The sequence below is a fragment of the Mesoplodon bidens genome (genome assembly GCF_964165515.1).
Source record: "Mesoplodon bidens genome assembly, chromosome: 10".
Taxonomy (NCBI): Eukaryota; Metazoa; Chordata; class Mammalia; order Artiodactyla; family Ziphiidae; genus Mesoplodon; species Mesoplodon bidens.
In genome coordinates, this window is record NC_138172.1 from 43,380,184 (window position 1) to 43,407,790 (window position 27,607).

The 27,607-nt window shown below is 46.7% G+C and overlaps 1 protein-coding gene across 7 annotated transcripts in view; it reads right to left on the reverse strand.

Annotated features, from left to right (window-relative positions):
* Positions 1 to 223: 223 nt before the first annotated feature.
* The window catches only part of SCN5A (sodium voltage-gated channel alpha subunit 5), a gene marked incomplete at both ends in the record, with an annotated part of 86,494 nt that continues 59,110 nt past the window's right edge, over positions 224 to 27,607 (reverse strand). For 4 of the 7 annotated variants that reach the window (XM_081247693.1, XM_081247691.1, XM_081247697.1 and 1 more), the window contains 8 exons: positions 224 to 1,464; positions 4,486 to 4,756; positions 5,944 to 6,044; positions 6,710 to 6,851; positions 7,424 to 7,477; positions 9,617 to 9,898; positions 11,737 to 11,859; positions 15,803 to 15,976. In XM_081247693.1, the coding sequence (XP_081103819.1) occupies positions 224 to 1,464; positions 4,486 to 4,756; positions 5,944 to 6,044; positions 6,710 to 6,851; positions 7,424 to 7,477; positions 9,617 to 9,898; positions 11,737 to 11,859; positions 15,803 to 15,976 (2,388 nt within the window). The remainder of the gene's footprint in view (positions 1,465 to 4,485; positions 4,757 to 5,943; positions 6,045 to 6,709; positions 6,852 to 7,423; positions 7,478 to 9,616; positions 9,899 to 11,736; positions 11,860 to 15,802; positions 15,977 to 27,607) is intronic. The other 3 variants (XM_081247695.1, XM_081247694.1, XM_081247696.1) reach the window with 2 other exon arrangements.

The window sequence follows — 27,607 nt, forward strand, 5'->3', positions numbered from 1 at the left end:
GTACACTTCGGGCCTCTAGGGACAGGCCACCCCGAACGGCTGGCTTAGCCAAATGCTTACAGCTGTCAGCATAGCGCACAGGACTCTGCTTTGTCGGTCCATGGGGCCGAGGCTCATCTCTCACTCCCGAAGCCCAAAGCAAGGACAGATGGCTCAACGGCTGCTGGTCTGGGGCTGCATTCGGGTTTGCCATGACACTGTGCGCTGGCCCACCGGGGCACGCTCACACAACAGATTCACGGTCCCTGTCTGGGGACAGGGGCATGTCCGTGAGATCCTCGCTGGGGCTGTAGTCAGATGCCCGCGCCTGGGGGTTATCGCTGGTGGCCCTGGTGACGCTGTCATAGGAGGGTGGGAAGGACGTGGAGGAGATGGAGGAGCTGGAGGGTGGGACAAGGCGCTGGGAGAAGTTCTCGTTCATCATGTAGGCGATGAGGCCCTCCTGCTCGGGGGCATCCTCTTCAGAGAGGCCGCTGCCGCCCGCCTGCTGCCGGAAGAGGAAGGAGGCGTGCTTCATGGAGCGCTGCAGCAGGTGCCTGCGGAAGGCCCGCTGGATGATCGTGGCCGACACCTCCTCGTGCTTGCGCCGGAGTGTGGTGGTGATGGGCTCGTACGAGATCTTGGATGGGTTGGCCGCCATGAACTTCTCCTCCATTTGGATCTTCAGGGCGTCCATCTCCCCAGACTCACCCAGAACCCTCTTGGTGAAGGCAAAGAGGATGTCCATGCAGTGGATACGGTCCCCGCTCACCATGGGCAGGTCCATATTGATGAGGCTTATCTGGTTGGGCTTGGCGATTCGGAGCGGCTCAGACAGGGCGTCAGCAAAGTCGGACAGGGCCGAATACTCAATGAACTGGGTGGCCTCCGGGTCAAACTTCTCCCAGATCTCATAGAACATGTCGAAGTCATCCTCGCTCAGGGGCTCCGTGCTCTCCTCCGTGGCCACACTGAAGTTCTCCAGGATGATGGCGATGTACATGTTGACCACAATGAGGAAGGAGATGATGATGTAGGTGGTGAAGAAGAGGATGCCCACGGCGGGGCTCCCACAGTTCCCCCGGGAGCCGTTGCTGTTGGGCAGGTTGGGGTCGCAGTAGGGAGGCCCCGTGTTGAGGATGGGGCTGAGGAGCCCGTCCCAGCCTGCCGACGTGGTGATCTGGAAGAGGCACAGCATGCTGTTGGCGAAGGTCTGGAAGTTGAACATGTCATCAATGCCAGCCTCCCACTTGACGTAGGCGAAGTTGGCCATGCCGAAGATGGAGTAGATGAACATGACCAGGAAGAGCAGCAGCCCAATGTTGAAGAGGGCGGGCAGGGACATCATGAGCGCGAAGAGCAGCGTGCGGATGCCCTTGGCCCCGCGGATCAGCCTGAGGATGCGGCCGATCCGGGCCAGGCGGATGACTCGGAAGAGCGTTGGGGAGAAGAAGTACTTCTGGATGATGTCTGAGAGCACAGTGCCTGTGGGAAACAATGCAGACTGTGGCCACTGATGGCATTGCTGTCCTCCCTCCAGCCCTGCATCGCTGGGAGGTGTCTCTGTACAGCAAGGAGCCAGGGAGCGGAGGCCTGGGTCACCTGGGGCCTGCAAGGACCCTGCCTCCACCCACCTCTTTGAGTCTCCATTGCTGCAACTGTGGTCCAGAAAAGGAGGACCTACAGTACCTGCATCTTTTGCAAAATGCCTTCTTAGCACTCCGTTCCTTAGTCTCCTGAGAACACCTGCAGAGCCGTACCAGGCTCATCTTCCAGATCTTGGGTTCTGAGGCCTCAGGGGACTTTCTCAGCATCTTGGTGGCCCACCTCAGACCAGAATTCGGGAACTTTTAGCTCCTTGCTACTCAAAGTGTGGTCCAGGGACCAGAAGCCTGATCTCCTGGGCACGTATCAGAAATGCAGAATCTCAGCTCCGCCCCAGACCCACTGTGTTTTAACAAGCCCAGGTGGCTTGTGTGCACACTGAAATACAAGAGGCACTGGCCAGGCAGTCGGCCCACTCCCCGCACCTCGCCTCTCGCATCTCAGCCTCTCTGAGGTGCTTCCTATGACCCTCCCAACTCTGCTAGCTGCCAGGCCTGCCCACCCATCTCTACTGACTAGTCTGGATTTGGAGTTTCAAGGAGCAGGGATGTAAGTTATAGGAGAAAGAGTGGAATACACTTGCCTTGTATTGGCCCAAGTGACCTTTCCAGACTCCTCATATGATAATAATGTCACCGGCTGACATGTGTCCAGTGTTCACTGTCAACAGGGCACTGGGTTGAGCAATTCATACCCATCCATTTAGTCCTTCCAACAGAAGAAAGGGCTTACCCTAGGAGGTAAGCTGATACCATTATCCTCATTTTCCAGAAGAGGAAACTTATCCAAGTTACCACCTAGTCAGTGAGAAGCTGCGATTTGACTCAGACACTCTGGCTCCAAGTCGACCTGTTAACTGTGCCTCTCTGGTACACAAGCTCTGGGATCAGTAGGTGTTCTTGAGTACAGACTGCACCTCCTGGAATCTCTGAGACTATGCCTCAAGGGCTCTGTTCCTGTTCCTGACACCCTCATTCTCTAAAGCTTCTCTCCAGTCCCACCAGGCACAATCTCGCCCTCACCCCTGCCTGGGATCTCTCGGAGCATTTCCTGACCTAACTTCCAGCTTCTAACCATCTGCCCATCACTGCAGCCATAGCAGCCCCTGCTTTTGCCTCTGAGTCACTGAAGGCAGGGTCTGAACATGGCAGAAAGATGAAAGCTAGTCACCCCAAGGCAGAGGTCTGTGGGGGCAGGGTCAAGACTGGGCCCTGAACACAAGTGACAAAAGAAAAAAAATATTGATAAATTGGACTTAAAAATAAAAGCTTTGTGCTTCAAGAGATAACAATGAAAAAAGTGAAAAGACAACCTATAGAATGGGAGAAAATATTTGCAAATCATATATCTGATAAGGGACTGGCCTCCAGAATATATAAAGAATTCTTACAACTCAATAAAAACATAAGTAAGTCAATTAAAAAATTGAGCAAAGGATTTTAAGACATTCCTCCAAGACATTATTCTTATTATATACCAAGATATACCAAGGAAAATGACAAATAAGCACATAAAAAGATGTTCAACATCATTAGTCATCAAGGAAATGCAAACCAAAACCTCAATAAGATATCACTTCATACCCACTAGCGTGGCTATAATTTAAAAATACGGAAAATAACAAGTGTTGGTAAGGATGTGGAGTAATTGGGACCCTCATACATTGAGGATGGGAATGTAAAATGGTGCAGCCACCTTGGAAAACAGTTTGGCGGTCCCTCAAAATTTTAGATTACTGGTTGCCAAGGGGATGGGGAGAGGGAAAATGGGGACTGATCGCTAAATGGGTACAGAGTCTCTTTTGGGGATGAGGAAAATATTCTAAAATTAGAGTGTGATGATGGTTGCACAGCTATGTGAATATACTAAAAAGTACTGAAGTGTATACTTGAAAGGGTGGATTTTATGTTATGTAAATTATATCTCAATAAAACTGTTGTTAAAAAAAGAACTTGGGCTCTGAAGTTAAACAGATATGGGCATGTGCTATGGTCTGAATGTTTCTGTCTCCCCCTAAATTCATATGTTGAAATCCCAACTCTCAAAGATGATGGTATTAGAAAGTGGGAACTTGGGAGGTGCTTAAGCCATGAGGGTGGAGCCCACCTAAATGGGATTAGTGCCCTTATAAAAGAGGCTCATGGAGCTCCCTAGCCCCTTCCACTTTGTGAGGACGTGGCAAGAAGGTGCAGGTTATGAACCAGGAAAAGGACCCTCACCAGAAAACATGATTATGCTGGTGCCTTAATCTTGGACTTCCAGCATCCAGAACTGTGAGAAGTAAATTTCTGTTGTTTATAAGTTAACCAGTCTGGTATTTTGTTATAGCAGCCTGAGTAGACTGTGTATGAATCCTGTCTCTGCTTCTCCCTAGTTGTATGATTTCCCTGCCTCAGTGCTGACTTTATAAGGTAAACTGCATGAGGCAGGTGATGTCCGAAGGAGCCTGGCACATACCTGGGTGGCTAGACTCCAGAATTTTCCATCTCCAGGGATAACTTCTACTTTAGAGGGCCACCTGCCTCCCGACTCTGGAACCTCTTCCTCCTTCAGCCTAAGGGGAAGGTTTCCCTTGGGAAGGCAGGAAAGCCCCCACAGGTCCCATTCCCTTTTCCAGACTCATCCTCGAAACTCTACAATCAGAGAGATGTGTCCCAGGGTTCCAGGGAGGGTGGGGCCAGGAGGGGGTGCTGGGTCCTCTACCAGGTTGGCCCCTTGGCCTGATTGGGCCCTCCCAGATGTGTGTGTGTGTGTATGAGATGGGGGGAGAAGCAAGGAATGTAGAGAGAAAAGAATGCAGGAGCCTGGTGTACTTGTTATTAAGTACAGATCCAGGGCTGGAGGAGAGGGAAAGGCCTGGCCTGGGGAGAGCTTTTCTGCCTAGCCGACTTGCATACCCACCCACGATGGAGAGGATGACAACCACGAAGTCAAAGATGTTCCAGCTGTTGGTGAAGTAATAGTAGCGCAGGGCAGCCATCTTGATGATACATTCGCCTGTGAAGATGGCTACGAAGAGCAGGTTGATCTTGGTCAAGATGTTGACCTTCTCAGGGCTCTGGTCATCTGTCTCCACCATCATGGTCACCATGTTCAAGCAGATGAGAAACATGATGGTGACATCGAAGGCCTGCTTGGTCACAATGTCGAATATGAAGCCTTGGTACTTGTTCTGAAAGGAGGGGCAGAGGACGGGCTCAGCAGGGGCCTCAGACAGGCTAGCATGCCCCCATTGCTGCCTCTCAGCCCAGGCCACCTACCCTCTTACTTCATCCTCTGGGGGGGTGGGCAACGCCCCCAGACAGTCACGGAAAGAGGAAGAAGTCAGGATGCTGGCCAGCCTGGCTCTCCTGCTGAAAGCTCTCTGGGCTTCCAGGCCCAGCCCTAGGCTCTCTCTTCCCTGAGACCATCTCTGATGGCTCTTCAGAAACGGACCTCTCTTACTCCGAGTTTCCTCAGCACATCGTTCATCATGCTTCCCTTTTTGTTCCCACTGTCTGAAGGCTCAAGGTCAGATGTAAAGTTCAGTCCTAGTAATTGTCTCAGTCCTCAGGTTAACAAATTTTCTCCACTCTTTTCATGGAATTTATTTTATTTATTCTACTTGGGACTTCCCTGGTGGTCCAGTGGATTCTACTGACTGTATTTTATATGTCTTTAATTGTAAGATTATTTTGGGGAAGAGAGACGATTATAAATAAGTGAAAACACACGTGTGCACGTGCGCGCGCGCGCGCGCACACACACACACACACACAACTAACCTAGAACCGAGCATGGAGAACAGGAAAGTATCAGATGAAATGGATGAATTAGACGCAAAAACTGGGGCTGCCACTTACAAGCTAGTGATTTAGGTATCATTCACCTAATTAACCTCAGTACTGCCCCCATCCTGCTCCAATACACACACACACACACACACACACACTTTTTTGGGCCAAGGGAGTCAGCCTAGCAGAGAACCCAGCACCCCTCTGGGCCCCACCTACCAGGGAAGTCTACTGCTCAGGGAGTTGCAAGGATGAGGTTATGCACGGGGGTGGGGGCAGGCTGCCCTGCGCTCCCTGGGGAAAGCCTGCAGCCCTGCAGGGAAGAAGGGGGCTCACTGAGAGGTTCCTGTGGGAGGGAAGTGTCCCCTGGGCTGCCATAGCTGTCTCATGCCTTCCCCTCTATCTCCATGAGACTGAGGCCCCTGTGCGTGGTTATAGGTCCCTCCTTTCCTGGACAGGCTGAGGGCCCTGGGCTGGGCCAAAAGACTGTGAAGAGGCCCTGATAGCTGGTCCTGTGGCGTGGGGCCTTCTCAGGGTCCCCTCGGCTGATCCTCCCCACTCCCATCAAATCGAGAGCCTGACTCACCAGGGGCCGTGGGATGGGCTTCTGGGGCTTCTTGGAGCCCAGCTTTTTCATGGCGTTGTAGTACTTCTTCTGCTCCTCTGTCATGAAGATGTCCTGGCCCCCTAAGTGCAGAGAGATAGGCATCAGCTTCATTTTGGAGTTCTCAGAGCCCCCAGCATGGAGGGCACATGGATCTTGCCTCCTTGATGAGGGTGCCAGGGTTGCACTCCTCCACACTTCCTCTCCCAGGGCAGAAAAGTGTGCCTCTAGCCTGCACCAGAGATTTCTCCCACCCCCAGACCTGCTTCTCCTGGGCCCCTGTCCCCATTCTCCTTGAGCTCTCTCTGACTTTGTGACTTGCAAATCCAGTCCCTACTCCATCCTCTCCCCTGCCCAGTTCAGCCACCTTGGAAGTTCTCTCTGCCCACTTGGTTTGCCTGCCACCCAATCAGGGCCCCTCTGATGGAGCTCCTGGAAGACCCTGGCCTTTGTGCAGCACCGCCCCCGCCACTGTCCCTGATCACGGACCAGGTAAACAGACACAACCCTCACCCCAGGTTCTCTTAGGAGCCTCATCTCTCAGACTACGGAGGCGTGGGCCCCCTTGTTACAGGCTTACAGCCGTAAGCAGGTCACATCATGGACACACTTCTCTCCCACCCTATCCCAACAGGAGCAAGAAGAGGACCATCCCCAACAGGAAGGAAAAATGGGGCCAGGAGCCAGAAAGGCTCCCAAGTCCCTGGCATCCAGCCTTGCCCTGTAGCCTGGGGAACCTGCACTCTACGTATCTTTTTCTTCTGTTGGTTGAAGTTGTCAATGATGACACCGATGAAAAGGTTCAGGGTGAAGAAAGACCCGAAGATGATGAAAATAACAAAGTAGATGTACATGTAGAGGTTGTATTCCCACTGGGGCTGCTCTTCATACTAGAGGGGAGAAACCAGACGGGAGGTCAGACAGGCGGGAATGGGGGTGGGCTGGCTGGGCGTGTCAGAGGAAGGTCACCACATAGGGTGTATGTCTGAGTGTGTGTGATGGGTGGGTGGGGATGGAGTTGAGAAGAGTAGATGGTGGCAGGTGAGGAGGGCAGGCATGCTGGGCTCAGGGCTGGCACAGCATCCCTGCATGGCTCCTTCCCCTGGGCCACTGGGAGGTTTGAGTATATGGGGGCATCTCTCAGCCTGTAACTGTCAGTGTGATGGGGGTGGAACACAAGGACAGAGGAGAAACTTGATTTATGTCTCTGTTGGTTCCACCCCATCCTCCTGGGGTAAGACTTCGATTCAACTAAATTACAGTGAATTTAATTTGAAAGATATTTGTAAATTTGGGGACTCCTTGGGAGACCACACAACCTTGCCCCAGGGCCAGGCCTAGGCATTCCAGAGAGGCTCAACTCTGGGTTGACACAAGAGACCTGGCCCTTATGGGATGTAGACCAAGCAGCTGGGAACCTCGGGTGCCTGACTCAGGCAGAGAGGCCAGTGTGACAACCTACCCCCCTGGAGTCCACAGCTGCATACATGATGTCCATCCAGCCTTTAAATGTTGCCTGGAAGGAAAAAACAAGAGTAAGGAAATCATTTAATTCTGCATCTATGGAGCTACTTAGGGCTCCTGTCTGGGCAGATGAGGCCAGGAAATAACCTCCTACAAGAAGCAAGCAGTCCATCCCACCCTTTCAGCAGTATCCAAATTGCTGGGTGGTCAGGGAAAGGCCTTCTTGTTCAGGGCTGAGGAGGAGGGGAAGCCAGCCAAGCAGACACCCCAAGAAGGTCATACAGTGGGAGAATAAACTTCTTGATGTTGGCCAAGAGACTGCTCTTCAGATCCACATTCATTTCAGATTCTAAAATGACACAGAAGCGCACAGCAGGTATCAGGGAGAGAGAGGTGGCTCTTGGGCTCTCAGTTCTTACTTAAGGACTCCAGGGCTGACCTGGTCCCCTTTGTCATGAGCCTTATGGCTTCTGCTTCATAGCTTTTCAAAGGAAGTCCCCGAAAAATCCCAACCTTCCCTCATACTTAAGGGGGTCCTTTTGCTAGTGGTGTGTTGGCAAATGGCTAACAAATGGCTTTCCAGAAGAAAAAGAAAAGCCCTGATTGTTGTGTTTGCCAACTTCTCTGTGTAAATACTCCCATCATTGCCATCCTTAAGTTGCCAACACGTCGTTACTGACCACAGAGTCGGGAAGAGATGCACAGAGTCGGGAAGAGGAGCACAGCGTTGTAATATTTCCACTGTATGGATATAATAGGTGTGAATAACCTCAAGAGCATAGATGATAATAAGTGGTAATGGTGAGTTCTGATTTCGTTTCAATATCATTGAGTTAATTACAAGTTTATAAAATCTAATTTTTAATAATGGCTTGCAAAATATTGGAAAATGTAGCAACTGGCTCTTGTGAGTCCATACATGCTGGCGCTGGCATGGCACACAAGGCAGGAAAGAGGAGGCCAAATAGGACAAGGTCCTGGCACTGGCTGCATGGACTGCCCAAGTCTGGGATGCTATGATGATTCAGAAGAGCCTGAGGGACATGCTTGGTGGTGAGACCAATTGCCTAGCGGATCTCACTTGTGTCCTTGGCAAAATCTGATTGTGTCCTGAGCCTACTTTCAGGGTATAAGCTGGTCTGCACAGACTTTCCATGTCTGAGAGTTTTTATGAGTCAGGCAGGGCAGAGGGAAACCAAGGTGGCCGCAGAGAAGGCAACTGCTTCAGCTCCCTGTGCCATGGGGCCCTCACCTGTACAGAGAGGTCTGGAGATGTTGTGGGACCTGCTGGGGACCACCCAAGGTTACGAGATGCCCGTGACCGAATTCTTCCCAGCCACTGTGCGGTTCTGTCTGCAACAGAAAGGGGGCTTTCCTTCCAAGTTCTGACATTCAGAAGGGACAGTCACAGGGATGGAAGGTGCTCTGAGTTTGGCTCTAATCATGTTCCCCACGATGTATTTCAGGGGAGTCGTTGGAGAAAGCTATCCCTGTGATTTAAAAGGTGGGTGGAGGTGTGAGGGGATGTGCCAAACTTCCCTCTATTCTGGGGACTAGAGACAGGTGTCTGGGCTTTTGGTTGGGACAGCAAGAAGAACAAGCTGCAGCTTTGCATGTTATGGTTCAGACTGATTTCTGTTGTCAAGGTTATTTGTATGCTGTGCATTATAATCACTGAAGCCACTGTCCTCACAAATCAATGGAAACTTTGGAAAGACTGGGGAAGGCCATGCCTGTTTAAACATCACACATCTTGCACATTAGGGATGAAAGGAAATATATTCTTTTAACAACGCAGGAGACATCACTACATTTTATAACAGAGGGGTGGCCAGAGTCACAATTTTGCTAATAGTTCAGTTCCTGGGTGTCTATGGTCATTCACTTGCAATCTGTGCCATCGTACTGCCAAACTGACTGCTGTCTGGGGAGCTGGTTCTGCCATAGTGCTGAAGCCCCATGCCATACTTGGAGAATGTAGCATCTTCCTTAGAATGGAAAATCCGGGGCCTTCCCAAGCAGCCAAGAATTCCCTGGAGAATCCTAAGCCTCCTTTGGGCAACATGATCCTATTGTGAGGATCCAGAGTGGCCCCGCTCTCCCTCTCCTGCCCACAGCACAGGGGAAGGTGCCTGTAGCTGGTCAGCCAGTAGGAGGAAGGAAGGCCCTTCCCTACCCCCACAGGACTTACCACCTGCAGAAGGGCCAGGTACCCGGCTCCCACGTTGTCAAAGTTGACTTTCACCTTGGTCCAATACAATTCGCCAGTCACGTTGAAAGACACACAGTCGCTCTTGTTGTTCACGATGGTGTAGTTCAAGGGCAGGTCTCCCTCAGTCTGGTTGATGCATCTCCCAAACTTCCCCGCGAAGAGGTTCACGCCCATGATACTGAAGATGAGCCAGAAGATGAGGCAGACGAGGAGGACGTTCATGATGGAGGGGATGGCGCCCACCAGGGCATTGACCACAACCTCAAGTGGGCAGAGAAGAGGCTCAGTTCCTGGGGGTGCCCAGAACACACACCCTTTTCAAGGCCCCCAACCTACTGAACCTCCTGGGTATAGGTCCCTATGGGGGTGGGGAACAGTTCCTGTCCCCAGTGAAGGGGAACCCATGGCTGGAAGCTCTGGCCGGCAGTGAGGGGAGTGAGAGAGAACACACACGCCTTTTGCTTTGCACCCTGAAGTCTGACACAGCTCAGAACATCTGCCTTTCCCTTCTTGGCTCTGCCCGGAATCCATGACCTTCTAACTTAATTTTCAGCAGGGTCTCTGCTGGACGAGTATGCCACAAGTCTGATGAGAAAGGGCCTCTGGACATACACTCTCTGAGCTAAGCTTCTGGTTTCCTTTGGGGTTGCTGCTACCGGGATGGATGGGTGTTCTCCTGTAAAGTGTGCCCAGGGGACCTCCGGTGGTATGGGTGGTACGTCTGGAGGGTGCTCTGACAGCCTCTCATGCTGCGGTGGGAGCAGGGCTGGCAGGGCGGGTGGCGTGCACACTCCTTGTGCCTCTGCCCTCCCCAGGGAGAGGCTCTCTGACCCCATGGGGCCATGGCCCCATGTTCTTCATTTAAACTCACAGCACCCAGGAGAAGTATCCTTGGCAAAAATAACTGGGGACTCCACTCCAGTGAGGGACCTAGTTCTCAGCTGTCTGTGAGCCAGGAACGTCTGCCACACAGACTAGGAGCGGAGCTGGTGTGGGGCTGGGCGGTGGATATGGTAATGCTGACACACGCAAAGGAGGGGGTCGGTCCATGGCCCCCCAGCAGGCATAATGAACCTGGGAACAGGGTGGGAAACCAACTCTCCTGTTTGCCCTTCTCTGGCTCTGTGGCCAGCAGCCACAGCAGAGGCATTCCGGGCAACTAGTGTCTCCCCCATGTCCCCTTGTCCCAGAACAAAATGTCCTTGCTCCCAAAGAGACATTTAACTTAGGTCGGATTATTCACTTGTGAATGGCTTCCCACCAGAAATAAGCAGTTTGTCTCTCCATGGATTGGGGGTGTGAGCAAAGTTCAAAACCATCAGCCAAATTGGGGCTGTGTAATGGTGCCTGCTGTGTCAGTGAGAGACACACAGACGTGTCTGCTAAAGTCACAACAGAACTGTGCACATTTTGTAAAAACAAGAAACAAAAAAACCCACACACACAAACACATGGGTTTCTTTTCTTGCTATATAAGATGGATAATGTTTTTTCTTAGTGGGCTTTTCAATTTGCCTTATATGTGCACATTCTTTGGTAAAATTTGGTGACTTGAAAAAAACGCAGAGGGCTCTGCACTTAGAAAATAGTGCCAAAGAGTTTACTAAGCAAATACAAACTGCTCTCTGATGGTGAGAATACAGCTGGCTCCTTCCTTGCTTCCTTCATCCTCCCTAGCACTGCCCTACTGCCTATCACAGAGGGAAGGCAGCCTGTGATGGCCAGGAGGCAGGGGACAGGGCCGGACACATGGAGCCGGGGCACACACAGACACGAGGCCCCGCTGGAGAGCAGAAGCCGAAGGGGCCCTGGGCCGGTGGGGCTGGCTGCAGCTGAGACACCTGTGCCCCAGGTCTCACTTCCTCTCCATTATCCAGGGCTCTCTGGCCCTCATGGAGCCCACAGGGCTGGGGGTGGCAGGCCTGGGGGGAGGTTCTCACAGCTCTCCATCTCCGAGTGCCACCAAGCCCAGCCGTGCTTCCTGGAGATCCTGCACATGCTCCCCCCAGGTCGGGGCCACCTGGACAGCAAGTGGGCCTGTGGGTCCCCTCCATGAATCCACCTCCCACTGCCCCTGTGGGAAGAGCCACCCCTCTTACCCTCATGCCCTCAAATCGTGACAGGGCTCGCAGGGGTCGGAGCGCACGCAAGGTCCGCAGTGACTTGATGGGGCCCATCTCAGCAAAGCCCAGCGCGTTGGCCACCAGGCTGATCAGTGAGACCTGTGGGAGGCAGGGTGGGAGTGGAGCCACGAGGACAGCTCGAGACAGTGGCAGGGCTCCTGGCCCACCGAAAACAGGCTGGGTATGAGAGAGCCAGCAGGCCTTCCTGTGTCCAGTCTTTCTGATTCCCGGCTGGATCGTCTTCACAGGCTGTCCTGCGTTGGGCCAGCCTTCCTGCGGCCCAAGAGGCTGGGGGCAAGCCCAAGCATGTCCCAGCTTTCAGACCTTCACCGAGGGCCTGCTGTGTGCACTTCACACACACACACACACACACACACACACACACACACGTCTGTAATAGCCGCACTCACCCCAAGACTTGGAACGCACCTCCCAATGCTACAGATGAGAAAACTGAGTTCCAAAGCCACCCACTAGTGTGGAGGAGCAGGGCCACAAAGACTGGGCTTTAGGTCCCATGTGCTTTCCTTCAAGTCAGATTCTTGGGCCTGCCCCTTCCCTGCCCTAACGTAGACTCTCTGGGGAAGGACTGTCCTGAGTTGAGTATGAGCAGACAGACAATCCTGGGGCATTTCCCCAAAGCTGGACCTCACAACATTCTGCCGTCTTCAAAGAAGGGAAGCGCAGATGGAGCCCCTGAGGACTGTTCTCTGCTGTCTGCTTTCTCTGCCCCGCCCTCACCGGGGCATTTCCACCCAGTGGATTTTATCCTTCTAAAGTTCCAGGGGCATCCAATCCCTTCTTATGTCACTGCTGGCCGGTGATCACAGGTTAGAAGTGGCCTCCTGCCTGACCTCGCCGGCAATCACCATTACCACCACCCTAGCTCTGAGGGCAGCCTGACGGTGGCGAGGGGCCGCAGGCGGGGCCCTGACTCCCGGACCCTCCTCCCAGGCTTGGAAGCAGCAGGTTGGGAGAAGGCTGGGCAAAGGGGCTTGGACGAGGAAGACTCCCAGGATGGACTTCTGTGCTGCCCCCACCCGGGAGAGGATGAGGGGCATCTCTCAGGGACTTGCTGCTGAGGGCAGCCAGGCCTGGCCAGTCTCCCCGCCTAGCTCCCAGCGGGCCAGCCTCGTCTGCTGCTTCCAGAGCTCGCCCTGCCTGCTCCACCCAATGTCAGTTGATGACAACTCCATCCTTCCAGCTGCTCAGGCCACAGGCCTTGGCATCATCCCTGCCTTCTCTCTGTCTCTCACTCCCTACATCCAACCCATCAGGATTTCCTGTTGGCTCTGCCTTCAAAATATGTCAGAAGTCCAAATATTTCTCACCGCTTCCACTGCCACCATCCTGGCCAGGCCGCCATCATCTCTCCCCTGGATCACTTCCACAACCTCCCAGCCTTCTCCCTGCCTCCACTCCCCTCCCCCACCACCCTGACAGGGCGATTCTTTCATAACATGAGTCAGATGATGTCACTCTTCTGTCCAAAGCCCTTCAATGCCTCCCCATTTCATTCTAAATAACGGCCCATGGTTTTCAAAGGCTGCACCCGTTCTACCCCATGCAGTCTGGCCTCATCTCCTGCACTTCCCTTCCCCACTCCTCTGCTCCAGCCACTCTGGCCTCCCTGCAGTTCCTCAGGTATCCCAGGCACCCTCCTACCATAGGACCTTTGCACTGCTGTTCCAACCTCTGTTTGGAATGTTCTGCAGACATCTGCCTGGCTAACCCCAACTTCCTTCAAATGTCACCACAGTGAGCCCACTCTGGCCAGCCTGTTTTTTTTTTGTTTTTTTTTTGCGGTACACGGGCCTCTTACGGTTGTGGCCCCTCCCGTTGCGGAGCACAGGCTCCGGACGCGCAGGCTCAGCAGCCATGGCTCACGGGCCCAGCCGCTCCGTGGCATGTGGGATCTTCCCAGACCGGGGCACGAACCCGTGTCCTCTGCATCAGCAGGCAGACTCTCAACCACTGAGCCACCAGGGGAGCCCTAGCCTGTTTAAAGTTCTAATCTCTATCTTCCTTTCTCCCTGAGTCCTGGCCCTCCTAACCCCCTTCCCTCTCTACTTCCTTTTCTCCATGTGTATACATCACCAGCGTAATATAAAGCTGGCTCATGTATTATGTTTCTGGTTCACAGTCACCTTCCTGTGTGCAGGCAGGGGTTCTGTCTGTTTTGTTCCCCAAGATCCTCAGCATCTACAATAGCACCCACATACAGTAGATGCTCAATAGTATCGAAAAAATGCATGAATTGAACATGGAAACATCCTTTTCCAGACCTTGAGGCCTGAAGTCCACCATTTCCATGAAGTGTGGGGATAGGGGGGCATGGCCAGCATCTGGAAAGCTGGATTCCAGCACCCACTTCCTTCTCCTTGACCTTGGGCCAGGCCCTTCTCTGCTGTGAGCCTCAGTTTCCTTCTCCACAGGCTAATTCTCCAATCTTGAGAATTCCAGGCCCTTAGGCCTGGCCTCAGCAGAGTTCCCCAAAGTAGCAGGTGGTGGGAGGTGGGTGGGCTTCCCCAGAAGTCTTTGCAAACTCTATCTGGCCTGCCCTGGCGGAGTCCCAAAAAGCTGCAGGAACAGCTGGGTGAGGGGGCCTCAGGGCAGAGCTGCCAGGATCCCAGGGCTTCCCCCGGCCCTTTGGCAAGGAGGCTTCAGGGGTCCTCTCCCTCATCTCAGGGAGGCTCTGAGGGCTCCAGGCTGTAAGAGCATCCTGAGCTCCCCCCGTCTCTGCCACCTCTGCACCTCTCACCCCAGCATTAGCATCGGCCACTTGGGGTGATGAAAGAGGCCTGGGCTGGAGGCCCAGCAACGTGGATCTGTGTCTCCACACATACTCTAGCCCACGGAGCCATTCATGTTTGTCCTCCCACCCAGGCCTGGACCCTGGCCAGGCCCACTGGCAGCTGAGCCCCTCCTTTTAGCTTCTGGGCCTGAAGTGGGGACAAAGCACAGGCCTAAGCTCTTCTATAACTATAAGAAGGACAGCCCCTGCTGGTGGGCAGAGCTACGAGTGTCTTCTGGAAAGCTCTTCCCAGCCTGCAGATCCTGACCCACATCCTGCTGTGCGAGACCCACCACAGCCAGATGATGAGTCCTCGCCTGAGCCCTTCGCCATGTTCCCTCTGCCCTTAGGGAGCACAGAACCAAGGTTGCCCTGCATTCTGAGTCTCAATTCTCACCCTGCTGTGGCTACTCTCCCACCTGACTGTGTTCAGGAGCCCCACAAGACCCTGCAGTCACCCTGCTTGGTACCCAGCAGTGTCCTGGGGCCTGGGGAACTGTGGGTCAGGGGCCTCCCATTCCATCTGCCAACTGGGTGCTCAGGGGATATGCCAACCTCCTACCCCAGGTCCCCTGGGCACACCAGAGGTCAGGCAAGCCCTGCCAGCTGCCTGATCACCCAGGGCAGCCACCTGGAACCCCTCAGCCAGTGTTCACACTTTCCTCCTTCTCACAGGTGACTCCAACCCCTCTCACCCTCCCCAAGTGGTACCTTCTACCTGAGCCAGGAGGATCTGCCTGCCCAGCACCCTTTCCCCAATCCTGTGCTCTCTGGCCTTTGGCTCATTCCATCTCCTATACAACACCTCCTCTGTGTGTGGACATGTAGGCTCTTAACTGGTCATCTGTGTAGTGGGCCTGACAGACACTTCACAAGGTGCCGTGGTGAGGGCTGCAATACGGGCTCATCGCTCCCCTTTCTGGACGTCCTGAGAGGGTGGGACCCCACTCCTGCCCTGGCTCACACCGCTGCCGGAACTGCACTTCACTATCCCCCGTGGTGAGTACAGTTTCTCCCAGAAGCCTAGGTTTCCCTGTGTCCCCAGTCGGGGGTTTTGATGGCAGAGCCCAGGTATCCCCTCTGTGACCCCAGACTCGGGCTTCCTGCCCCTTTGCCCACGGGCACAGCCAAGATGCTCCACTTCGTCCTGCTGCCCTGTCCTTCTGTCCTTCTGCCCTCGGCCTCAGCTCCTTCTCACACTGGCAACGGGCGCCCCCCTCCTCTCTTCCCTTCAGGGGCCACACTTACGTCCACAATGAGGAAATCGAGCCAGCACCAGGCATTGGTGAAGTACTTCTTGAAGCCATAGGCCACCCACTTGAGCAGCATCTCCAGCACGAAGATGTAGGTGAACATCTTGTCGGCATACTCCAGCAGGATCTTGATGGTCTTCCGCTCCTCCAGGTAGATGTCCTCGAAGGCCTGCAGACCAGGGTAGACAAGGTAGACATGATATCCTGACCCAGCCAGTCCCACCCTGCACAAGCCTTCATCTCTGACAGTATCTGCTGCTCAGGAGGGCGGGGCAGAGGGGAGCCATGTCGTGGAGGGGATTCCTGAGTGTGCCCTCTGAGCCGCGTGTGCACCATTGCCGGGTTAGGAAATGATGTTATGTGGTGTGTGGACAACAAGGCAGAATGTGTAGTGAGAATGCTTCTTCCTTCACTTTAAAGAGCAAGTCTCAGTTCAGTGCTAGTGCATTGTTAAGACCTCTCTAAAACAGCTCAAGGCCTGCTGCTAGAAACAGCATACACTTTCCCCACCCCCTCTATTCCACTGTGTTTTTACTCAATTTACTTTGGCAATTACCTACTTTTCATAGGAAACAATATTGGTTTCCAATGACAATAATCATTCAAAGTTGCCCTTTAAAATAAACTTACTTAAACAAACAAAAAAACAGTGAATGTTCATCTAAGGCAAAATTTTAAAGAAATGATAGTAAAGGCAGTTTGTAGATATGAAGAGTAGGAAACACAGGACTAGATGAAGTCAAACCTCCTGCAGTGCTCAGCATCTGGGAGTCAACATTCCTAAAATGCTAGAAGTTGTCGGTCTTTTCCCACCTCCTCACTGCTGCCTCAACCCAAATCCCCAAGCCAACAGAGAGACTCAGATGGCCCCAGCTGCCCTCTTCTAACTCCAGGCTTCTGATCTGTACCTGCCCCTCCTGAGTTACCTTCCCCTATCCAGACTGTGCTCTGAGGCTCCCAGTCTAGGCAACTGAATGCGTCACTGAGGGCCCCAGGGAGCTGCCTCCACCTGTCGCTCTGGGCCTCCCTGTCTGACTGCAGGGCCTCTGTGAGCTACAGTGATCCAGGGGGCTGGTGCTGTCAGCAGTCAGATTAGCAGGCCACATAGCTAATCTGGTCCATGTAGATATGACAACAGGATAATTCAGGCCCCAAAATGGACTTTGGTAGTTGTTCAAGACAGAAAGTAGGCCTGTTTTTTTCTGATTATAAAAATGTATGCCTCCTATAAGAAATGAAATAATACAGAAATTATAAAAAAGAGAAAAAGCAACAACAAAAAAACCAAACAACCCAATCAAAAAATGGGCAGAAGACTTAAATAGACATTTCTCTAAAGAATACATACAGATGGCCAACAGGCACATGAAAAGATGCTCAACGCTGCTAATTATTAGAGAAATGCAAATCAAAACTACAGTGAGGTACCACCACACACTGGTCAGAATGGCCGTCATTAAAAAGTCCACAAATAACAAATGCTGGAGAGGGTGTGGAGAAAAGGGAACGCTCATACACTGTTGGTGGGAATGTAAGTTGGCACAGCCACTGTGGAAAATAATACAGAGGTTCCTCAGAAAGCTAAAAACAGAATTACCATATGATTCAACAATCCCACTCCTGGGCCTATATCCAGACAAAACTATAATTCAAAAAGACACATGCACCCACTATGTTCACAGCAGCACTATTCACAATAGCTAAGACATGGAAACAACCTAAATGTCCATCAACAGAGGAATGGATAAAGAAGATGTGGTACATATGTACAATGGAATACTACTCAGCCATAAAAAAGAATGAAATCATGCCATTTGCAACAACATAGATGCAACTAAAGACTATCATACCAAGTGAAGTAAGTCAGAAAGAGAAAGACAAATATATGATATCACTTTTATGTGGAAACTGAAATATGACACAAATGAACCTATCTATGAAACAGAAACAGAATCACACACATAGAGAACAGACTGGTGGTTGCCAAGGTGGGGGGATGGGCTGGGAGAGGGAGGGAGTAGGAGGTTGGGGTTAGCAGATGTAGGCTTTTATATACAGAATGGATAAACAACAAGGTCCTACTGTACAGCATAGAAAACTATATTCAATATCCTATGATAAACCATGATGGAAAAGAATATAAAAAAAAGAATGTATATATATGTATAACTGAATCACTTTGCTGCACAGCAGAAATTAACACAACATTGTAAATCAGAATACTTCCGTTAAAAAAATTGATTAAAAAAAAAGAGAATAAAAGGCATCTCCAATTTTATGACACTAAAGTAACCTCTGCTAACATTTAGGTGAACATTCTTTCAACCCTCACTATTTGTGTGTATATATTTGAGTGCACGATTTTATAAATAGGCTAAGATATTTTGCTTTGAAATTTCTTTTTCCATGAAACAATCTTTTGTGAACATTTACCTACTAAGTAATGTGAATACATACAAGATCTATCATTCTTTTTAAAGGCTGCATAATATTTCATTATTTGCATATACTACTGTTAATTTAGCCATTGTTTCCAATTTATCCCTAGTAGAAACAACACTGCAATGAGCACAGTGTCTGATTATCTTGAGGATAAATTTCTAGAATTGAGGTGCCAGGTCAAAGTTATACTTTTGGTACAGATTAGGAACAGGACCTCCAAAAGGGGACACCAATTTGAGACTCCTTCCACAGTGCATGAATGTGGCTCTTTCCCCACCACCCACACTGGTGCAGTTTCTCCTTCGTCACATTTCCCAGACTAATGAATGAAATTTGTATTTGTTACATTTTAATTTGTCTTATTACTAGTGATACTGACATCATCTCCTTGGATATTTGCAGTGTTCTCTTTATAACTTGCCTGTTCATGTCCTTTACCTATTTTTTCACTTGATGGTCTGGTTTATTTGGGGACATTAACTCTTTGTTTTATATACTTTATCCTAGTTCTGTGCCATTAAATCTTGTTTACTTTTGTCTACCATACTGAAGTTCTATACTTTACTTTCACTTATTATTATATCATTTAATATATTTATATCATTTGTTATGATTTTCATTTAGTAAAACCTTTGGCATCATGTTAAGAAAGTCCTTGCCAGAGACTCCCTGAACAAGATGGCAGAGTAGAAGGACTTGAGCTCACCGCCTCTCATGAAAACACCAAAATTACAACTAACTGCTGAACAACCATCGACAAAAAAGGACGGGAAACTACCAAAAAAGATACTCTACATCCAAAGACAAAGAAGAAGCCACAACAAGATGGTAAGAGGGGCACTTCTGAGATACAATCAAATCCCATACATGCCAGGTGGATGATATACGAACTGGAAAATAATTATATCGCAGAGGTTCTCCCACAGGAGTAAGAGTTCTGAGTCCCACATCAGGTTCCCCCAGCCTGGGGGTATAGCATTGGGAGGAGGAGCCCCCAGAGCATTTGGCTTTGAAGGCCAGTGGGGCTTGAGTACAGGAGCTCCACGGGACTGGAGGAAACACAGACTCCATACTTGGAGGGTGCACACAAGGTTTCATGTGCACTTGGACCCAGGGCAAAGCGGTGACACCATAGGAGCCTGGGCCAGACCTACCTGTGGATCTTGGAGGGTATTCTGAGGAGGCAAGTGTTGCCTGTGGTTCACTGTGGGGGCAAGGACACTGGTGGCAGAGGCCCCAGGGAATGTTCATGGGCATGAGCTCTCCCAAAGGTCAACATTTTGGCACTGAGACCTGGCCCAACACAGCATCCTGCAGGCTCCAGTGCTGGGATGCCTCAGGCCAAACAACCAACGGGGTGGGAACAGAGCCCCACCCATCAGCAGATAGGCTGGCTAAAGATGTCCTGAGCTAACAGCTGCTTGACACACCCCTGCCCACCAGAGGGACAAGACTCAGCTCCACCCACCAGTGGGAAGGCACCAGTCCCTGCCACCAGGAAGCCTGCACAAGCCCCTGGACCAACTGCACCCACCAGGGGGCAAACACTGCTAGTGAGAGGAGCTACAATCCTGCAGCCTGAGCAATGGAGACCACAAACACAGAAAGTCAGACAAAATGAGATGGCAGAGAAATATTTTCCAGATGAAGGAACAAGATAAAACCCCAGAAGAACAAATAAGTGAAGTGGATATAGGAAATATACCTGAAAAAGAACTCAGAGTAATGAAAGTAAAGATGATCCAAGATCTTGGAAAAAGAATGGAGGCACAGACTGAGAAGATACAAGAAATGTTCAACAAGGAGCTAGAAGATTTAAAGAACAAAGAGATGAACAATACAATAATGGAAATGAAAAATACACTAGAAGGAATCAATTGAAGAATAAATAAGGCAGAAGAACAAATAAGTGAGTTGGAAGACAGAATGGCGAAAATCACTGCTGTGGAACAGAATAAAGAAAAAAGAATGAAAAGAAATGAAGACAGTTTAAGAGACCTCTGGGACAACATTAAACATACCAACATTACAAGGATCTCAGAAGGACAAGAGAGAGAGAAAGGGCCTGAGAAAATATTTGAAGAGGTAACAGCTGAAAACTTCCCTAACATGGGGAAGGAAACAGTCACCCACGTCCAGGAAGCACAGAGAGTCCCATACAGGATAAACCCAAGGAGGAACACTCCAAGACGCATATTAATCAAACAGACAAAAATTAAAGACAAAGAAAAAAATATAAGAGCAACAAGGAAAAAGCAACAAATAACATACAAGGGAATCCCCATAAGGTTATCAGCTGATTTTTCAGCAGAAACTATGCAGGCCAGAAGGGAGAGGTATGATATGTTTCAAGTGATGAAAGGGAAAAACCTACAACCAAGAATACTCTACCTAGCAAGGCTCTCATTCAGATTCAATGGAAAAATCAAAGCTTCACAGACAAGCAAAAGCTAAGAGAATTCAGCACCACCAAACCACCTTTACAACAAATGCTAAAGGAACTTCTCTAGGTGGAAAAGAAAAGGCTACAACTAGAAACAAGAAAATTAAAAATGGGAAAGCTCACTGGTAAAAGCAAACATGCAGTAAAGGTAAGAAATCATCCACACACAAATGTGACATCCAAACCAGCAATTGTGGGAAGAGGAGAGTACAAATGCAGGATATTGGAAATGCATTTGAAATTAAGAGACCAGCAACTTAAAACAACCTGTATATATACAGACTGCTATATCAAAAACCTCATGGTAACCACAAACCAAAAATCTACAATGGATACACACACAAAAAAGAAAAAGGAATCCAAACACAACACTAAAGATAGTCATTAAATCACAAGAGGAGAGAACAAAAGAGGAAGGGAAGAAAAAAGACCTAAAAAAAATAATAATGAACAAAATGGCAATAAGAACATACATATTAATAATTACCTTAAATGTAAAAAGATTAAATGCTCCAACTAAAAGACACAGACTGCCTGAATGGATACAAAAACAAGACCCGTATATATGCTGTCTACAAGGGACCCATTTCAGATCTAGGGACACATACAGACTGAAAGTGAGGGGATGGAAAAAGGTATTCCATGCAAAGGGAAGTCAAAAGAAAGCTGGAGTAGCAATACTCATATCAGACAAAATAGACTTTAAAATAAAGACTGTTAAAAGAGACAAAGAAGGACACACAAAAATGATCAAGGGATCAATCCAAGAAGAAGATATAACAATTGTAAGTATATATGCACCCAAAATATATACTTACAAAAAATAGGAGCACCCCAATATATAAGGCAAATACTAACAGCCATAAAAGGAAAAATCAACAGTAACACAACAATAGTGGGGGACTTTAACACCCTACTTTCATCAGTGGATGGATCATCCAGACAGAAGATCAATAAGGAAACACAGGCCTTAAATGACACATTAGACCAGATAGACTTAACTGATATTTATAGAGCATTCCATCCAGAAGCAGCAGAATACACATTCTTCTCAAGTGTACACGGAATATTCTCCAGGATTGACCATATGCTGGGCTACAAAGTGAGCCTCCGTAAATTTAAGAAAATTGGAATCATATCAAGCATCTTTTCCAAACAAAACGCTATGAGATTAGAAATCAACTACAAGAAAAAAACTATAAAAAACACAAATATGTGGAGGCTAAACAATATGCTACTAAACAACCAATGGATCACTGGAGAAATCAAGAGGACATCAAAAAATACCTAGAGACAAATGAAAATGAAAGCACGATGACCCAAAACCTATGGGACATGGCAAAATCAGTTCTAAGAGGGAAGTTTATAGCAATACAATCTTACCGCAGGAAACAAGAAAAATCACAAATAAACAACATGATCTTACACCTAAAGCAACTAGAGAAGAACAAACAAAACCCAAAGTTAGTAGAAGGAAAGAAATCATAAAGATCAGAGTAGAAATAAAATAGAAACAAAGAAAACAGTAGAAAAGATAAATGAAACTAAAAGCTGGTTCTTTGAAAAGATAAACAAAATTGATAAACCTTTAGCCAGGTTCCATCAAGGGAAAAAAAGGGAGAGGACTCAAATCAATAAAATTGGGAATGAAAAAAAAAAAAGAGAAGTTACAATGGACACCACAGAAATACAAAGGATCATAAGAGACTACTACAAGCAACTATATGGCAATAAAATGGACAACCTGGAAAAAGTAGACAAATTCTTAGAAAGGTACAATCTTCCAAGACTGAACCAGGAAGAAATAGAAAATGTGAACAGACCAATCACAAGTACTGAAATTGAAACTGTGATTAAAAAACTTCCAACAAACGAAAGTCCAGGACCAGATGGCTTCACAGGTGAATTCTATTGAACATTTAGAGAAGAATTAACACCTATCCTACTGAGACTATTTCAAACAATTGCAGAGGATAAAACACTCCCAAACTCATTCTATGAGGCCACCATTACCCTGATACCAAAGACATATGAAGATACCACAAAAAAGAAAATTACAGGCCAATATCACTGATGAGCATAGATACAAAAATCCTCAACAAAATACTAGCAAAGCAAATCCAACAATATATTAAAAGGATCATACCCCATGATCAAGTGGGATTTATCCCAGGGATGCAAGGATTTTTCAATATCCACAAATCAATCAGTGTGATACACCACATCAACAAATTGAAGAATAAAAACCATATGATCATCTCAACAGATGCAGAAAATGCTTTTGACAAAATTCAACACCAATTTATGATAAAAACTCTCCAGAACATGGGCATAGAGGGAACCTACTCAACATAATAAAGTACATATATGACAAGCCCACAGCTAACATCATACTCAGTGGTGAAAAGCTGAAAACATTCCCTCTAAGATCAGCAACAAGGCAAGGATGTCCACTCTTGCCTCTTTTATTCAACATAGTTTTGGAAGTCCTAGACACAGCAATCAGAGAAGAAAAAGAAATAAAAGGAAATCAAGGTGGAAAAGGAGAAGTAAAACTGTTACTGTTTGCAGATGACATGATACTATACATAGAAAATCCTAAAAATGCTACCAGAAAAGTACTAGAGCTCATCAGTGAATTTGGTAAAGTTGCACAATATAAAATTAATATGCAGAAATCGGTTGCATTTCTATACACTAACAATGAAAGATCAGAAAGAGAAATTAAGGAAAGAATCCCATTTACTATCATCTCAAAAAGAATAAAATACCTAAGAATAAACCTACCTAAGGAGGCAAAAGACCTGTACTCCAAAAACTATAAGACACTGATGAAAGAAATCGAAGATAACACAAACACATGGAAACATATACCATGTCCTTGGATTGGAAGAATCAATATTGTCAAAATGACCATACCACCCAAGGTAATCTACAGATTTAATGCAATCCTTATGAAATTACCAATATTATTTATTGCAGAACTAGAAAAAATTTTTTTAAATTTGTATAGAAACACAAAAGATGCTGAATAGCCAAAGCAATCTTGAGAAAGAAAAACGGAGCTGGAGGAATCAGGTTCCCTGACTTCGGACTATACTACAAAGCTACAGTAATCAAAACAGTATGGTACTGGCACACAAAAAAATATAGATCAATGAAACAGGATAGAAAGCCCAGAAATAAGCCCATGAACCTGCAGTCAATTAATCTAAGACAAAGGAGGCAATACTATACAATGGAGAAAAGACAGTCTCTTCAATAAGTGGTGATGGGAAAACTGGACAGCTACATGTAAAAGAATGAAATTATAACATTCTCTAACAAACACCATACATAAAAATAAACTCAAAGTGGATTAAAGACCTAAATGTTAGACCAGATACTATAAACTCTTAGAAGAAAACATAGGCAGAACACTCTTTGACATAAATTGCAACAATATCTTTCTGGATCCACCTTCTAGAGTAATGAAAATAAAAACAAACACAAGCAAATGGGACCTAATTATACTCAAAAGATTTTGCACAGCAAAGGAAACCATAAACAAAACAAAAAAGGTAACCCACAAAATGGAAGAAAATATTTGCAAACAAAGTGACCAATAATGGATTAATCTCTAAAATACACAAACAGCTCGTGCAGCTCAGTATCAAAAAAATAAACTCCCCAATCAAAAATGGGCAGAAGATCTAAATAGACACTTTTCCAAAGAAGACATACAGATGGCAAAATGCACATGAAAGGATGCTCAACATTACTAATTATTAGGAAATGTAAATCAAAACTCCAATGAGGTATCACCTCACACCAGTCAGAATGGCCATCATCAAAAAGTCTACGAACAGTAAGTGCTGGAGAGGGTGTGGAGAAAAGGTAACCCTCCTACATTGTTGGTGGGAATGTAAATTGGTACAACCACTATGGAGAATAGTATGGAGGTTCCTTAAAAAGTAAAAATGGAACTACCATATGATCCAGCAATCCCACTCCTGGGCATATATCTGGAGAAAACCATAATTCAAAAGGATGCATGCACCCCAGTGTTCATTGCAGCACTATTTACAACAGCCAACACATGGAAGCAACCTAAATGTCCATCGACAGAGGAATGAATAAAGAAGATGTGATACATATATACAATGGAATATTACTCAGCCATAAAAAAGAAGGAAATAATGCCATTGCAGCAACATGGATGGACCTGGAGATTATCATAGTGAGTGAAATCAGACAGAGAAAGATAAATATCATATGATATCACTTATATGTGGAATCTAAAAAAAATGATATAAATGAACGTATTTACAAAATAGAAACAGATTCACAGACATGAAAAAACAAACTTATGGTTGCCAAAGGGGAAAGGTTGCGGGGGGGGTGGTAAATTAGGAGTTTGGGATTGATATATACACACTACTATATATAAAGTAGATAATCAACAAGGGCCTATTGTATAGCACAGGGAACTCTACTCAATATTCTGTAATAACCTATATGGGAAAAGAATCTGAAGAAGAATGGATATATGTATATTTATAACTGAATCACTTTGCTGTACATCTGAAACGAACACAACATTGTAAATCAACTATACTCCAATATAGCATAAAAATTTAATTTAAAAAAGACTATAGGGACTTCCCTGGTGGTCCAGTGGGTAAGACTCTATGCTCCCAATGCAGGGGGCCTGGGTTGGATCCCTGGTCCAGGAACTAGATCCTGAATGCGTACCATAACTAAGAGTCCACATGTTGCAACTAAGAGTCCATGTGCTGCAACTGAGAAGTCCGCGTGCCACAACTAAAGATTCCACATGCCACAACAAAGATCCTGCGTGCCACACTTAAGACCCGGTGCAGCGAAAAATAAGTGAATGAATGAATGAATAAATAAATAAAATTTTTTAATGTATAAAAAATAATAAAAGACTACAAAAAAATTTAAATTGAGGTACATATGAAAAAAAAGAAAAGCAAAAAGCAAAAAGAAAGCCCTTGCCTATTGCAAGACTAGAAAAAAAATGACCTTCCTTTTCCTTTTCCTTTTTTCCTTCCTTCCTTCCTTCCTTCCTTCCTTCCTTCCTTCCTTCCTCTGTCCCTCCCTCCCTTCCTCTCTCGTTTCATTGTTTTATATTACAATTTTAAAAATCTAATATATTTTGGTTGGAGCAAATATATGTTTTAATATTTTTTTCAGAGTGACTAGTCAAGTGTCCTAACACTTTATTAAAGAATCCACAGAGTAGAAGTCAACACTATCATCTACCACATTTCTATATTTGTTTAAATGTATTTCCAACCTCGGTGTGGTTCTACTGCTCTCTTGGTCTATTCCTGAATTAGTGTCATATGAATTTTCCTGGCCATTTTTCATAATATTTAAGATAAACTTAAGCAATGTTTTTTCAAATTACCTTTAAAATGTTAGAAATTTATTACTGCCTTGAGTTTAATAACTCATTAGTTTTAGGAACTAATACAGTCTTTCTGCCCAAGACCAGAGTATATTTACAGTATGTTTATCTGTTTGTCTTATTTTACACTCCTTAGGCAAGTTTAATAGTTTTCTTCATGTACCTCTTATACATTCCATGTTATATTCATTCCCACTTATTTTATGGCTACAATGCCTGGTATGTAAGGACTATTGGAGAAATGTTACTTGTGACTAAGTGGTTTCTGTTAGTATAAAACAACAGCAACATCAACAATTATTTGTATATTTGTTTTATAACTGGCCATATAATGTTTTTAATAGGTTTTAAATTTTTTCTAAGCAATCACTATCTACAAGTAATGATATATTTCTATTATTTTAAACTCATTTTATACTTGACTATATTAACTTAAATTCTTCTGTTTTTCTGATTTTTATACTGTATGTTTAATTTTCTTGATTAATTGCACTGGCTAGTACTTCAAGATTATTATTAAATAATGAAAAACAGCTAAAAGGTAGTTAAATCATCTTTTTCTTATTCCTGACTTTAATAAGAATGTTTCTAGTGCTTTACTACTAATGATGATGGAAGAAGTTAATTTGAAAGTAAGTTTTTCATTAAGTAAAGGAAATATATTTTATTTCTATTCTTACCAAAGTTTTAAAAATCAGGCATTCATTGAGACAATTAAATGGTTTTTCATCTTTGTCTGACTCATATAAATAGATTTCCTAGTAGGGCATTGTTCTGACTTCTTAGGATATACCTAGCTATGACTCATTTAGTCTTTCAAATATTTTACTGGATCCTATTTGCATGTACTTTAAGAATTTTGCATCACTATTCACTAGTACAGAGTATGAAAACTGGTCTGTAGTTTTACTTCTGGTATACTTAAGGTTTTAAAAATCAGCAGTATTTAGCTTTCATAAAAAGAATTTGTAGATTTTCCATCTTTTTTCATACCCTAGAAGATTTTAAATAGGATTGAAATTATTTTCTTCCTTGAAAATATGAAAGAATCCACTCTTGGAGATGTAAGAGATTAGACCTAGTGGTTTATTTGATTGCTTTAATTTTTGAAGGAATCAGCTTTGGAAATTTTATCATATTTACTATTTATTTTCTAATTCATTAATTTGTGTTTTTATTTTATTAATTACTTCCTTTGCTTTATTTAAAAAAAATTTTTTACATTTGTTTATTTATTTATTTATTTTTGGCTGTGTTGGGTCTTCATTGCTGCACAAGGGGTTTTCTCTAATTGCGGTGAGTGGGGGCTACTCTTGCAGTGCACAGGCCTCTCACTGTGGTGGCTTCTCTTGTTGCTGAGCACAGGCTCTAGGCATGTGGGCTTCAGTAGTTGTGGCAAATGGGCTCAGTAGTTGTGGCTCCGGGGTTCTAGAGCACAGGCTCAGTAGTTGTGGTGCATGGGCTTCATTGCTCCATGGCATGTGGGACCTTCCTGGACC